Source organism: Mobula birostris, chromosome 25 (assembly GCF_030028105.1).
Source record: "Mobula birostris isolate sMobBir1 chromosome 25, sMobBir1.hap1, whole genome shotgun sequence".
Classification (NCBI taxonomy): Eukaryota; Metazoa; Chordata; class Chondrichthyes; order Myliobatiformes; family Myliobatidae; genus Mobula; species Mobula birostris.
Genome location: NC_092394.1, coordinates 46861101 through 46877433, shown reverse-complemented (window position 1 = coordinate 46877433; position 16333 = coordinate 46861101). Strand labels below are relative to the sequence as shown.

Below are 16333 nucleotides of genomic sequence, written 5' to 3'. Positions count from 1 at the left end.
GATCTGGAGAAAACCCACACTTTCCACGGGGGAGCACATACAACGATTCCTTACAGAAAGGGGCCGGAAATGAGGTCCAAACTCCAGAACATCCCGAGCTGTGATAGCATCGTGCTGACCACTTCAATACCATGTTTCCCTGTTGTTGTCTGTGTTAAACTGAGGCTCCTACAGTCCAACCTGATCAATGTAGTTGTGAAATTATCAAATGTGGATGTGAGCATCACTAGACGACAGGCAAGAAAAACACTGACATAAATATTAGAAGGCAGCAAAGGAGTGAGGGTACAAACATGAAAGTGTATCGACGTTCCTCATCCTGGATCTGAGAGGGATCTCTTCGCAGACCCGTCTTTCATCGGCAGACAACTTTTTCACCTGCAACTCATCTAGTTTGTGAAGAATTATGCTTAAGTTTGGAAATCCTTTATAGATCCTAATCTCTATTACAATTACTCCTCAAAATAAATGTGTTCTGCTTGTTTAATCTTTTTTGTAGCTGAAACCATGTCTTCATTAGTTGGAGGGGGGATCTCATCACTCAAATGAGTAATTAGTGACAGCTAAACTCCTTCAGAAAAGAAATAAAGTAGTTAATTATTCTTTGCATTATAGAATGATACAGTATAATCTCCCTGACATGAGGGTGCTGATTGACTTCTATGAGACCTAAGGTCTTGACTTCAGAATGGGCACACGCATTATCATCACAAGATGTAATTTATACAGAAGAAACAAGGAGGGATACTCTTTAACTAGAAAGTGAACAAGGTAGTCATTATTTGTTTAAGTGTGAAATCCTTACTGATGCACAGTATTCCAAACGTACTTTCATGGTTATGTTTCGGGTGGTGCTCCAGAGCAAGACCCCACAGCTTCTAGCAACCAAACTCTGCTTCAACAGGAACCATCTACAAAGACTTGATGGAAAAAAAACACTCTGAAGATGGTCCTACTTTCAGCTAATGGTGAAGCAGGATTTGCGTTTGTTGAGTGTTCTGAGCAGCCATTATACTTTATAATTTATACTTTATTGTCAGCAAACAATTAGTACTAGAACGCATAATCATCACAGCGATATTCGAATCTGCACTTCACACTCCCTGGATTACAAATATTAAATATTAAAAATATTACAAGTAGTTAAAATTAGTAAATATTAAAAATTTAAATTATAAATCATAAATAGAAAATAGAAAAATGGAAAGTAAGGTAGTGCAAAAAAACCGAGAGGCAGGTCTGGATATTTGAAGGGTACGGCCCAGATCTGGGTCAGGATCCGTTCAGCAGTCTTATCACAGTTGGAAAGAAGCTGTTCCCAAATCTGGCCGTACGAGTCTTCAAGCTCCTGAACCTTCTCCGGAGGGATGAGAGACAAAAAGTCTGTTGGCTTGGTGGGTCATGTCCTTGACTATCCTGGCAGCACTTCTCCGACAGCGTGTGGTGTAAAGTGAGTCCACGGACAGAAGATTGGTTTCTGTGATGTGCTGCGCCATGTTCACGATCTTCTGCAGCTTCTTTCGGTCTTGGACAGGACAACTTCCATACCAGCTTGTGATGCATCCTAGTAGAATGCTTTCTACAGTGCATCTATAAATATAAGTGAGGGCTTTAGGGGACTGGCCAAATTTCTTTGGTTTTCTCAGGAAGTAAAGGCGCGGGTGGTCCTTCTTGGCAGTGAACTCTGCTTGTTTGGACCAAGTCAGGTCATTTGTGATATTGACCCGAGGAACTTAAAGTTTTTGACCTGATCAACTTGCGCACCACTGATGTAAACTGGGTCGTGCGGTCCACTACTCCTTCTGAAGTCAACAATCAATCCTTTCATCTTGCTGACGTTGAGGGATAGATTATTGTCTTCGCACCATGCCACCAGGTTCTTAGTCGTGCGGTCCGCTACTCCTTCTGAAGTCAACAACCAATTCCTTCGTCTTGCTGACATTGAGGGAAAGTTTATTGTCTTCGCACCATGCCACCAGGTTCTTAATTTCCTCTCTGTACTCAAACTCATCATTACCCGAGATACAGCCTACAATTGTTGTGTCATCAGCAAACTTATATATTGAGTTTGATGGAAACTTGGCTACACAATCATGGGTGTACAGTGAGCACAGCAGGGGGCTGAGTACACAGTCTTGTGGGGCACCGGTGCTCAGAGTGATTGTAGAGGAGAGCTTGTCCCCTACTTTTACAGCCTGGGTCCTGTCTGTGAGGAAGTTGAAGATCCAGCTGCAGATCTGAGTGCTAAGGCCCAGGTTCCGGAGCTTAGGAATCAGCTTATTTTGAATGATGGTAATAAAGGCAGAGCTGTTGTCAATGAAAAGGAGCCTTACGTATGCGTCTTTATTCTCCAGGTGTAATGTAGGGCCAGGAATGTAGGGCCAGAGAGATGACATCTGCCGTTGACCTGTTGCTCCAGTAGGCGAATTGCAAAGCGTCGAGGTTGACCGGTAGGCTGTGGTTGACGTGTGCCATAACCAATCTCTCGAAGCACTTCATAGCAATTGATATCAGAGCCACAGGTCGATAGTCATTCAGGCATGCCACCTTGCTCTTCTTCGGCACTGGGATTATCGTTGCCTTCTTAAAACACGAGGGGATCTTAGACTGAAGCAAGGAGCAGCTGAAGATGTCAGCAAACACTCTAGCTAGCTTGCTTGCACAGGCCCGGAGATCCCGTCCTGGGACGCCATCTGGGCCCGTCGCCTTCCTTGGATTTATCTTCAGGAAGACCCTTCTAATGTCCTCCTCAGTGACGATGAATCTTGATGCCACCAGGTCCAGTTCATCCGGAGGGAGCGGGACACTCCTCTTCTGTTCGAATCTTGCGTAGAATATGTTTAGTTCGTCAGGAAGAGAAGTGCCACAGTTATTGATATTCCCAGCCTTTTCTTTGCACCCAGTGATCTCATTTAGACCCTGCCATAGTCTACTGGCATCCCTCTGATTAGCCTGGTCTTCCAACTTGTCTCGATATTGCCTCTAGGCGCACTTAATGGCTTTCCGGAGTTCACTCCTGGATTCCGTGTAGCGACTGGTATCCCCAGACCTAAAAGCCACAGCTCAAGCCTTTAAAAGGGACTTGACCTCATAATTCATCCACTGTTTCCAGTTAGGGAATACCCGGATCATCTTGCGAGACACACAGTCCTCCGTGCATTTCGAAATAAAGTCTGTGACAGCTGAGGCATACTCATCGAGGTTAGCTGCCGAGTCCTTGAATACTAACCAGTCCACTGATTCAAAGCAGTCCTGGAGGACCTCATCCGTTTCCTCCGTCCAACGCGACACTACTTTTGACACCGTGACCTCCTACTTCAGTTTCTGTTTGTAAGCCGGGAGGAGGAGTACAGCATGATGGTCCGATTTTCCGAAGTGAGGACATGGGACGGAACGGTAGGCATCCTTGACTGCTGTGTAGCAGTGGTCAAGTATATTCAGGCCCCTAGTGGGGCAGGAGACATGTTGATATAACTTTGGCAGCGCCTTTCTGAAGTTGGCCTGGTTAAAGTCCCCGGCTGTAATGCGCAAAGCCTCCGGATACCTGGTCTCAAGTTCACTGATGTTGGCATACAGTATGTTCAGAACACACTCCATATCTGCCTGGGGCGGATTGTAGACCGCTGTCAGTATGACTGAGGTGAATCCCCCTGGCAGACAGTAGGGATGGCACTTCACCGACAGGTGTTCCAGGTCCGGGCTGCAGGAGCTTGTCAGTGCCACTGTGTCCGAGCACCACCCAGTGTTGATCAGTAGGCAGACACCACCTCCCCTCGTCTTGCCCGAAGACACCATGCAGTACATCCGATGGATCGAAAAACCCTCCGGTCAGATGGCACAGTCGGGGGTGGCAGGGGAGAGCAGACATCCCACCTCCCCCGGAAGATCCGGGAGTCTCCTGCATATCGATAGTGGCTCCCTGACGCCCGGAAATTATATACAATATCCCAGAAATAGATTTTTTTGAGAAGGAGAGGGAGAGCGAGCATCCTGATTGGTCTCTCTTCATGCTAAGAGAGGTCCCCAACCACCGGGCTGTGAGGAAACAATATGATTTGGCGATATGAAACGATATCAGTCATTTGCACCTTTCCTCATTCCCTGTCACGCACTGTTGAACTTGAACGCGCGTGAGGTCATTATGCACGCGTCATCCATGTCAGCACGGGAAAAAGATCAACTCCTCGAGCTTGTAGATGACGGTGGGCTGAAAAGTATGTTTGACATAACATCTCTGCTGGCATTCTGGATCAAAGTCAAGGCTAAATATCCTGAGATAGCCACGAAAGCACTGATAATGTTGTTTCCATTTCCAACATCATATCGCTGTGAAGCGGAGTTTTCTGCAATGAATGCAACGAAAACTAAATTGTGGAATAGACTGGACATAAGGAACCCCCTTTGACTATCGCTGTCTCCCCTCACCCCTCGATGGGAGCGACTTGTTGCACTGATTCAGCGACATTGGTGTGTTGCAATGATTTTATATGTTCATATGGGGAAAATATGCGCTTTGTGTTTAATATCCAAACGTTACTTAAGAAGTTATGATGCTATTGACTTATCACCTATATTCCGGTCGTGATTAACACCCACCACCCCGGTCGGCCAGTCCGCAAGAATAATGTCAATATTAAACCGGTCTGCGGTGCAAAAAATGTTGGGGACCCCTGCTAAGTAGACCTATCGGTTTTCTCTGTGGGCGGGCTTTACAGTCAACCTCAAAAATAATGACTGTTGCTCGCTGCACTGTTTGCAACAGTGACTTTTCTATTGCCCATGGTGGGTTAAAATGTAAAAGACATGTTGAGGTGAGTTTAACAGGTGTCATTACAGCATAGCTAACGTTACTTAAACTAACTGGCTAGCTGCTAAGGAGCTACTCTATTGATATCCTATGTGATGAGGCCAAACTCCCTGTAGACTTGCTTAAAGTTGTAGTAGTATAAACATGATAATATAAGTACATATTTTAATGTCACATTTGCTGCATATACCCAACTTGGTTTACAGATTAGACAAAATCACTAAACAAAGTATTACATACACCCTTGGATGTCGACGGGCGGGGGGGGGGGGGGGAGTGCTACCTCCCTGAAATGAGTTTTTGCAGGGTGGGATGTCTGGGAGAGCCAGGTCTCGGTGAAACAGAATACACAGCAGTTCTGCATCTCCCTGAGTAGGTGAGTCTCCCTTTAAGATCATCCACCTTGTCCTCTATGGCTTGCACATTAGCTAGCAGGATGCTGGGCATTGGGATCCTGAAGCCCCTCAGCTTCAATCTGTCCAGCAGCCCAGCTCTTCTCCCGCGCTTCCTCGGTAAACAGTGCATCTTTCCAGGCTTCCATCGGTGCAGTGTGTTGTCAGCGCTTTGATGTTGGTCGACGCCTCCCGCGGGGAATCGCGTCGTCCGTGCGCTCCGGGTGGCGCCGATTAACGGGGGAGGCTCCGCTGCCACTTCCAGCTGCCGGGGGCCCGGGCTGTCGATTGGGTCGGGCCCCGAAGCCGACACCTATTCCCGGATGGCCGGGATCCTTGCTGAAACAAACCCTTAAGCCGAGTCACGGTTGCGGAGGCCTCCGCTCCAGTCGAGCCGCGGGCTCGATTTCCGAGGTCGGCGGCGGAGGCCTCGCTTCCGGCAGCTGTGGATGGCCACCAACGGGGCTTTACAGTGGTCGCTCCGGGGAAGCGTCTGGGGCACCTTGCGGTCTCCGCCGTCACTTCTGTGTGGCCGTCTGCTCCGGAGAGGTGCTGGTCGGAATGGGTCGTGTCTCCAAGCGCTCCGGCACGGTAGCAGGCCGCGGGTCTGCGGGAACGTGGTGCGCCTCGTTGGTCGGGTCCATTTGCGCTCCGGAGTTTAGGAAGCAGTTCTGGCGCGGTGGTTTCCAGCTCGGTCAGTACCTTCGCCAGGGTGTTGCTGATCTTTATCTTTCTAAATTGGAGGTTTATAAGGGCTTCTCGGGTATAGGATAGTGGAGAGGGCATTTCTCTCGGGAGAGCACACGCGAAGTCGCCAGTTACCGGTGCCATCATTAGCTAGATCATTCGTTCTAGTTGCTATGCATCAGGATTTTCTAAAAGCTAGCTTGCAGGATGAGTTGGTAGTAAGGTAAGCAAATGCAATGTTAGCATTCACTTCAAGAGGACTAGAATGTAAAAGCATTCGTGTATTGGTGTATCCACACTTGGAGTACTATGAGCAGTTTTGCACCCCTTATCTAAGAAAGGATATGCTGGCATAGAGAGAGTCTAGAGGATGTTCAGGAGAATAATGACAGGGTTGAAAGGATTAACATATTACAAAAGTTTATGATTCTGGGCCTCTACCTATTGGAGTTTTTATGAGAATGAGAAGGGGATCTCATTTTAAACCTACTAAATATTGAAAGGAGCAGATAGGTTGGACATGCAGGGAAGTCAACAGTGGAAAAATCTAGGACCAGAGGACAAGGCCTCAGAATAGAAGGACATCCCATTGCAACAGAGATGAGGAGAATTTTTTAGCCAGAGGGTGGTGAATCTGTGGAATTCAGTGTCATAGAGAAATGAGGAGATCTAATCGAATATTGAAAGGCTGACATAGAATTGATATTGAGAGGATCTCTCCAATAGCGGTGGAGTCTAGAACCAGTGGGCACAGGCACGTAGTACAAGGACATCCCCTTAGAAAAGAGATGAGGAGGAATCTAGCCAAAATTCATTGCTGCAGACAACTGTATACAACAGGTCATTTGACGTATTTAAAGCAAAGGTTGATAGGTTCTTGATTAGTAAGGAGGTGAATGGTTACAGGGGAAAGGCAGGGAAATGAGGTTGAGAGGGACAATAAGTCAGCCATAATCAAGTGGTGGAGAAAACTTGATGGCCTGAATAGCCTAATTCTGCTCCTATCCCTTAATGTCATAGGTAGGGTGAAGCTGGTTCCATGCCCAATGACTTGGCTTGCCCCATCACCAACTTCACCACTTCAGAGCAGTCAGTGGGCAGGTTCTTCAATCATGCTTTGGATCTGCCAAACCATGTGGTTTCCTCTGTAAGTAATCGCTTCAGAATTACCGAGTAGTTCCTAGACAATTATTCTGTCAGTGTATTCATTCATCAACTGATTTTTAACTTACAGCAATCAAGCAGAACAAACTTTACCAGAAAGCTGATCAAATTCTTTTAGCATATTGTTTAGTTTGGACCAATCGTTCTGAATATCGTGTTAATTTGCATATTCTGTTATATAGCTGAATGATGGCCTAATTATATAATGGATTGTTGTTACCTTAAATATTGGTTTCCAAACTTGTTTGAAGATATAAAATGAAGGACGTGTAAAGCAAATCCGTCAGAGTCTGAACCTGAAGTGCAACTGCCGACACTAATTTACAGTAGACTTCAAAGTGATAAAATCAAAGAGTACTGTTCTCCTAATGCTAATGAGTGACCCAATATGTAACATCTTGTAACCACTAGAGTAATTGGGAAAATGGAGCCTTTTGAAAGCAACAGTGTGCAGGAACTTTTGGTTGAAATCTGTAACTCTGTTTTGGATGATGGGAATTGAATGGACAACAAGCTGATGAGCAGCAGTCTTTAATGTGAAGAGCTTGAGATATTGGTGGTTGCTTACGAGAGTGCAGGGAGGACACCGATGGGTTTAAAAGGCATGTGTGCACAGTGTAGCAATAAGGCTGATGAGCTGCATGCACAAAAGAGCTGTGTGGTAATAATTTTAAAACAGCTCTAAACCTACAGGCAAAATGCTGGAGGAGATCAGCAGGCCCGGCAGTGTCTGTGGAAAAGAGTACAGTCGACGTTTTGGGCTGAGCCCCTTCGGCAGGAGTGGAGAAAAAAAACTGAGGAGTAGATTTAAAAGGTAGGGGGAAGGGGAGAGAGAAACACAAGGTGATAGGTGTAACCTGAAGAGGGAGAGATGAAGTAAAGAGCTGGGAAGTTGATTAGTGAAAGAGATAGAGGGCTGGAGAAGGGGCAGTCTGATAGAAGAGGACAGAGAGCCATGGAAGAAAGAAAATGAGGAGGAGCACCAGAGGGAGGTGATGGGTGGGCAAGCAGATAAGGTGAGAGGGTTTGGGGAATGGTGCAGGAGATGGGATGGGCATTACGGGAAGTTCGAGAAATCGATGTGTCCAACCTCATCTCTTCCATTTCACACGTGTCTACTCTCACCCCATCCTCCCACCACCCTACCAGGGATAGGGTTCCTCTTGTCCTCACCTACCACCCAGTAGACTCTGCATCTAGCACATAATTCTCTGTAATGTCCACCATCTCCAATGGAATCCCACCACCAAGCACATCTTACCCCCTCCCCCCCCCCACACACACACTTTCTGCCCTAAACAGCCCTTCCAGGTGAGGTGACACTTCACCTGTGAGATGGTTGGGGTAATATACGGTGTCTAAGTGAGACCCGACGTAGATTGGGAGACTGCTTCGCCAATCACCTACGCTCTCTCCACAAAAAAAGCAGGAACTCCCAGTGGCCACCCATTTGAATTCCACTTCCTAATCCTATTCCACTATGTCTATCCATGACCTCCTCCACTGTTGTGATGAGGCCACACTTAGGTTGGAGGAACATCACATGATATCATGTCTGGGTAGCCTCCAACCTTATGGCATGAACATCGATTTCTCAAACTTCCGGTCATGCCCACCCCCTCTCCTTCATCATTCTCCATCCCCTTTCCCTCTCTCACCTTATCTTCATCACCTCCCTCTGGTGCACCACCCAGGTCATGCACTCTTCTCACTGCTTCCATCAAGAGGAAGGTATAGGAGCCTCAGGATTCACACCATCAGGCTCAGGAACCCCTCCAACATCAGGATTTTGAACTGGTGGGGATAACTTCACTCAACTTCACTTGCCCCATCACTGAAATATTCCTACAATGTATGGATTCACTTTCAAGGACTCTTTATCTTATGTTCTAAACATTTATTGCTTATTAATTTTTTACTTTTAAATTTCACTTTTTTTCTTTTTTTATTTGCACTGTTTGTTGTCTTTTGAAAACTGGTTGTCCACCTTTTTGGGTGCAGCATTTCACTGATTCTGTTATGATTATTTGATTTACTGAGTATGCCCACAAGACAACAAATCTCAGGGTTATTTCTGGTAACATATATGTACTTTGAAAGCAAACTTTGTTTTTCTGTTAAAGTTCAAACTAAAGGCAGAGAGAAGTGACAGTACTGATTCAGGAAACTCTCCTTCGAATCCCTTTAAGAGCTCAATGAGTGAAGCCATTGCTTAAGTATGAATGAGGTAATAAATGACTGGGGAGGTTCCTGAGGCCACCACAGACTGAGTGGGAGAAAGGAGGAACCCTGCAAGGACATTACCAGATCGTAAGGACCTGTGATACTGGGGGTCCTCAGCTATCACAGTATGGATTAGAATAACGTTGGTGCTGAGGGAAGAGGTTCTGATCTATGATTCTCTGATAATCATCTTGGTTTTGTTCTGGGAAATGGGAAAGGCCGAGCGGAGCAACTTTCAGAGTGAAAACACTGGGGGAGCATGTTGCAGTGTTCTGGAGTCAATACTGAATTCTACAATTTCAGGTAAGTTGATATCTCAACTTATCAGCCAGCCATCTGTGATATCGCAGAGACACAAGAGAGACTGCAGGTGCTAGAAATCTGGATCAATGCACACAAAACTGGTGGAACCCATCAATCCAGGCAGGATCCATGGAGGGAATTGAACAGTCGATGTTTCCGGCCAAGTGAAGAGACTTCATCAGGATTCCCGAGCTGCTGGCTAACCTGCTGAGTTCCTCCCTCGTTCTGTGTGTGTTGATCTGTCATTTTGTCTCAGTCTGTTTGTTCTTTTTCCCCCTTTGGGAGGTCAGGACACACCCAGCAAGGCCTGTCAGACTTGTTTTTCTGGTCCACATTTCACAAATCTTACTTATTTTCTCTCTGTTCTCACTCGCTAACTGCTCCCAATTACTCAGTGACCAGATCACTTAGTTTACAGTTTATCCCCATGGTTACCCCAGCTTTGTGATACTGTTGTGTGTGTAAGTAAGCAGGGTTAGGTTCCACAGTGAAATAGATACATCTGACTGATTTAGAATAGTACTTTACAAAACATAGTTTGCAACCATTTATTCAGTTAAATCAAACATTGACATCTCACATTGCAAGCAGCACGTTAGGTGTTTCTAAGAAAGTAGAATAATTGTTAAATATAGCCGATACTTCATTCAGGAGTGCACACTCCTCGTATTTTTGCGCCTCACAACTGTAGCACAAGACTGGGGTGACCACGGGGAAAAGCAGCAAACAAGGTAATCTGGTCAGTTTATCTCATTGGAGCCATCAATGGCCAAGAACGACTGTGGACTGAAAGAGCCTGGGATACATCATAAGATAGTTATCAATTTCACATTGGGCAAAATACAAACATTGTTGGACCTTGGGTGGAGGGAGCGGGGGGGGTCATACAAACTTTGTTTAAGAAAAAGTTGCCAAGATATATTTCACAACTGTGTTGTTGACAAGTTCACTTCACTGAATGCCCAGATCGAGGTCCTGCCAGAGGCTCCAATGATGAGAAAAGCACACCATTATAATTTATCTCTACACAGTTACATATATTATTACATTAAATGGGATCACTTTTGGCAAAACTAGTAGTTAGATCACCACCTCCAAATCAAAACATTATTAACAATTGCATGTTGAAGTGCCTTTCCTGATTTGGCAGATGAGTATTGATATCCTCACACCATGTCGCAGTCTCACTTGTGTGTCTACAGTGTCCCTTTCACTTCGAATCCACACATTGATGTCCATAGTGACCAGAAGAATCCATCACCCAGAGACATACCCAATGTAGATTGGGAGACTGCTTCGCCAACCACCAACATTCCATCTGCCAGAAAAATCAGCATCTCCAGGTGACCACCCAATTCAATTCTACTTCCCATTCCCATTCCGACAGGTCACTCCATGGCCTCCTCTACTGCTGCAATGAGGCCACACTGAGGTCAAGTTGGAGGAGCAACACCTTATATTCCATCTGGGTTGTCTCCAACCTGATGGTATGGTTTCTCATACTTCTGGTAATTGCAACCTCACCCCACCTCTCCTTCAGCATTCCCCATTCCCATTTCCTTCTCTCACCTTATCTCCTTACCTGCCCATCATCTCCCTCTTGTTCTCCTTTCGGGTCTCGGCCCAAAACATTGACTGTTTACTCTTTTCCATGGATGCTGCCTGGCCTGCTGAGTTCCTTCAGCAGTTTGTGTGTGTTGCTTTGGTTTCCAGCATCTGCAGATGTTCCTTTTTTCAGTTTGAGGAAGCTGTCTGGGGGTACAGGTAGGGACACTGCCTGAGAGGGCTTGGGGTGATAAACTGGGGAATATCAATGTGCAATCCAGTCCTGAACCTGTGCACCAGGCGATCTCTTGGGGGCCAGCTGGACAGTGGTACCATGATTATCCAGCACTCCAACTGCTCCACCATTATTTTGATCTTTAGTCCTGGGCTGAACCTCTGATAGACCCCGGATGTTAGCAACCTGCTCCCTGCCTTCTTCCTCCTCACCCCAGTCACCTATCTGTCTCTCTCCACACAGAACTCAAGGGGTGCATGATCTGCACAAATCCTACTCTCTGCTCTGCCACAGGAACGATGAAGTCAATCGGTTCTGATGAAGGATCTCAGCCCAACACATGGACTGTTCATTTCCCCCCGTAGATGCTGCATGTCCTGCTGAGTTCCTCCAGCATTTTGTCTGTGCTGCTCAAGATTTCCAGCTTCTGCAGAATTTATTGTGTCTCACGTTAATTCTGCTCAAGCAGAAGATTGACTATCTCAAGCCTCACATCATATCAGTGTTGCCGCATAAGTTGACAGGGTGATTAAGAAGATAGGGTGCATTAGCCTAGCCTTTATTAATCTGGGGTTTCGGTTCAAGAGCTGTGAGGTAATGTTGCAGATCTATAAAGCCCTGAATAGACCATACTTGGGGTATTATGTTTAGTTCTGATTGTGCTGTGTTTAGCTAGGTCTTTTTGGAGAGATGGAAAATTAGAGGTTGTTTGTTACATATAAGAGGCATAGATAGAGAGGACAGCCAGCACCTTTTTTCCCATGACTGAAATGGCTAAGTGGCTAATACGAGAGGACGTACTTCTAATGTGATTGGAGGAAAGTATAGTGGGGGGGGGGGTGTCAGAGGTACAGAGGTGTTTTACACAGAGAGTGGTAGGCAATGGAATGCACTGTCAGATGGACTGGGAGAGGCAGATACATTAGGGATGTTTAACAGACTGTTACATACCTCAAGGAGATCTGTGATTATTTTTTGTGAGAATGATGTAATGGTCTTTTGGAGGTCACCTGATGTAATTTTCCCGCCGATGTGAGGTCATGTGATGACATGTGTACCACGGGTATATAAGGGAAGACCTCAGATGACGCAGTTAGTTTTTAGTTTTCCAGCTAGACCGTTGATGTGTCTCCATTTCTGTTGCGTATTTGTTTTTATGACGCAATTTCATTTTTAAAATGGAGCATTGCATTCTGTTGCAAGGTACAATAGTGCTAGACTGCAAATTTTTGCTTGATGTGTTGATGTACCTTATTCCAGCAGTAGTACGGGAGAGTGAAGACTTTATCGAAGTACAGGACCCGAAGGATTGAGAGGAGTCAGTATCGTGCAGCAGTTTAACAAAGGATCGACCTTATTGAGTCTTCGTTGAAGGAGTAGTGATCTGCATTGAAATAACTCTTGCCAAAAGAGCAAAGAGTTCATGCAAGGTGCTCTCTAGAATTTAAGGTCAGTTGTTTTAAACTGTTTATTTCCTGCATTGTGAATCCTTTGGACAGAACCAGCAGGAAAGTCGTGTCTATGAAGAAATCCTTCTCTAGAGAAGTCTCTCCCAATTGAACGTATAAATCTGTTGGACTTTCGAATTTACCATTTTAAGAACTATGTATGACTTTACCTCTTTAAGAACTGTTTTCGCATTTAACACTTTAGGAACCAGTGCCGAGTGACAATTTGTTGAACGGCTGCATAGCGGTTAACTTCCGGTTAAGGTTATCATTTGGTTTTTTTTTTATTGTTTATCCGTGTTTAGTAAATGTTTGGTTGGTTTTATATAACCTGTCTTGATTGATATTCATTGTTGCTGGTTAAGTAACATAATCTGTAGGGGTTCGTCCGAGATATGTTCTGATTTTGAGTTTTAAGTGCTGGTAATTGCCATTTTGATTTGGAAAAGGGAAATGCCCAAATTTTTTTAGTTTGATTGGTGTGTGAGTGGTATTTGGCAACAATGAATATTGACGAGTTTATGGACACGCCTGACTCGGGGTCTTTAGTGAATGCGAGAAAACCTGAGGTATTGGAGATTGCTAGGAGGTTGGATATTAAAGGAATTATGAAGAGTTCCACCAAGGCTTTCATACAAAGAAAAATCGCTGAGCGTTATATTACTTTGAAAATGTTTGATGATGAGGTGTTAGATAGGTTTCCAATGAGTAACCTGGAAATGCAGTTACATCTTGAACAAATAAAGCAATTAGAAGCTGATTTGGAAAGAAGTCGGTTAGAAGCTGTAAATTAACAGAAGGAATTTGAGGCTAGAGAGGCTAATAAAAAAAGGGAATTTGAAGAAAGAGAGCAAAATAAAATAAGGGAATTTAAAGAAAGCGAAGCTGAAAACCAGAGGAAATTTGAGCTAGAGATGGAGAAATTAAAGTCCGGGAATCAGACTTCTGGTTCTATGAAACAGTTTATTGCTAGTCGTGAGGTTATTTTGGTTCCTCCATTTAATGAGGCTGAAGTGGACAAATATTTCCAGCATTTTGAAACAATTGCTCTGAGTTTAAAGTGGCCGAAAGAGCAATGGCCAGTGATGTTACAAAGAGTAATTAAAGGCAAGGCACAACAAGTTTATACAGTTTTAAATGCTGAGCGAACACTGGATTATGATATTGGTTAAACAGCATATATTAAAGGCATATGAGTTGGTTCCAGAAGTGTATAGAGAAAGGTTCAGAAATTTGAAGAAATCAGTGGAAAAACCTTATGTGGAATTTGCCTATGAGAAATCTGTGTGTTTTGAGAGATGGGTTTCCTCTGAAAATGTGAATGGGGAGTATAACAAATTAAAAGAGTTGATTTTGAAGGAGGAATTTAAAAGAAGCATTCATGTTGAAGTGAGAACATATTTAAACGAACGGGACACTCCTACATCGTAGGAGATTGCTAAATTAGCCGATGAGTATGTTTTAATTCACAAGGATAAATTTTCTCCAGGTAGAATTTTTAAAAGGAAAAATAGTAGAGAGTCAAGGTAAACCAGAAATTAAATCTGAAGTTAGTGAGAAGAGTAAGGGTGAAGGGAGACATGTGAAGAAAAGACATTTTGGTGTTATTTGTAATTATTGTAAGAAACCTGGACATGTAGTAGCTAATTGCTTTTGATTGAAAGAGAAAGAAGCTGTCCCAGATGCTTGTGTGCAGCATATTGAAAAACCTGTAAAACCACAGGGTTCAGAAAATATTAATGAAGATGTGTCAGAGTCTGACCAAGTTAAAAGGGGATATGAAAATTTTATAACAGAACGATTTGTATCCTTGAAAGAAGGATCTAATTCAGTACCAATAAGAATACTTAGAGATACTGGAGCTTCTCAATCACTAATGTTAGACAGTGTGCTAAAGTTTAGTCAACAGACTGACATTGGTGAGGTAAATTATATAAGAGGAGTTGGGAGTGCCCTTATGCCAGTATATTTACATAGAGTAAATTTAAGGTCAGGATTAGTTACAGGGCTTGTTAAAGTAGGACTACAATCCAGTTTACCTGTGAATGATGTTGCTCTTTTGTTAGGGAATGATTTAGCAGGTGGACAAGTTTTTCCTGAAGTGCATTTGACAATAGATTCAAGTTCTGAGAACCACAGAGCGATTCTAACACAGATTCTTCCTGTGTTGTAACAAGAGCTATGGCTAAAAAAGACTGATGTAAAGGATGAGATTGTTACCCATGACAGTTCAAATCAAGATTCGTATTTTGAGGATGTATCAGAAACTTTCTTACCGACTTTATTTGATCAGGATTTTGGTGGTAAGTCTGACCAGGAGGATTTGTCTTTATCCCGGAAGGAGATGATAGCAGAACAGGGTAAAGATCCTGAGATAGATAAATTAAAAGAACAAGCTGTTAAGGATCCGGCTTGAACACTGGGTTGAAGGGCCTCTGCTGGTAGCTCTGGATCATGACAGTCTTTAATTTCTGTTTTCTTTCACCAGGCCATGTGGGATTTGGCCCAGCCCCTTTCCTTTTTTTGGACTTCCTCCAATTACCTGCTTGTCTCTTCATTTGCACCTACCTGTTTCTAATTTTCACTCATTACCCTGTACATTTAAACCCTGCCTTGACTAGAATTCTCTGCCAGTTCGTCCCAGTTCTGACCTGTGTTGTTCTAACCTGTCATTGCGATTAGTGCCAACCGATTTTGCCTGATTCCGTGTTTTGGACTTTGCTTGCTCTTGGACCTGATTTTTGCCCGTGCTCTCTGGATTGTCTGCCCTCGCCTGACTGCCTTTCCTGGTAAGACCTTCGCCTGCAATTTTGGATTCGTGCCTGCCTTCTGTTTTTGAAAGACTGTTGCCTTTGTGCTCCCTAATAAATCCTGGTCAATAATATTCATTGGTCTGCACTTGAGTCCCGCCGAAACCCAACAGAACGAACTGGCCAAGATGGACTCAGCAGACCCCAACCAGGTACGTGAGGCCCTCTCCTGATAGGGAGTGTTGTTGAAACGCAGTTCGCCTCTATCAACCAGTTGATGGAAGCCTTCTCCACCATTCTGACCAGCATAGCCTCCCAGCTACAGCAGATTCAGCTGGCGCTGAGCTCTAACCCGCCTTCTCTTGCTGCACCATCAGCCCCACAGACTCCAACCCAACCAGCCCAAGAGCCCCGTTTACCTCCACGTGGACTTTACAATGGTGAACCAAGCACCTGCAGATCCTTCCTGTCTTAATGCTCGCTGATTTTTGAGCTGCAGCCCTCTACCTTCCCCACTGATCGATCCCGTATTGCTTATGTTATCACTGTGCTGTCAGGAAGAGCAAGAGAGTGGGGTACGGCTGTGTGGGACAGCAGAGCCCCTTTTTGCCACAGATTTAAGGACTTTTGTGAGGAGATGAGAAGAGTCTTTGACCGTTCCCAGCAGGGGCGAGAGGCAGCAAGGGAGATGTTGTGAGTTCGTCAGGGTAACCGTTCTGTTTTGGACTACGCCATTCAGTTCCGCACACTAGCCGCCACTACCAACTGGAATTCAGCGG

General features: G+C 44.7%; 1 protein-coding gene across 1 annotated transcript; it reads left to right on the top strand.

The window, feature by feature from the left end:
* The first annotated feature begins 69 nt into the window (after positions 1-69).
* LOC140187867 (uncharacterized) lies at positions 70-11782 on the top strand. Its single transcript, XM_072243662.1, has 4 exons — positions 70-216; positions 5341-5893; positions 6907-7033; positions 11600-11782. Exons 1-4 carry the CDS (start codon positions 70-72, stop codon positions 11673-11675), a joined length of 903 nt encoding a protein of 300 aa, XP_072099763.1. The 3' UTR covers positions 11676-11782.
* The last annotated feature ends 4551 nt before the right edge of the window (positions 11783-16333 follow it).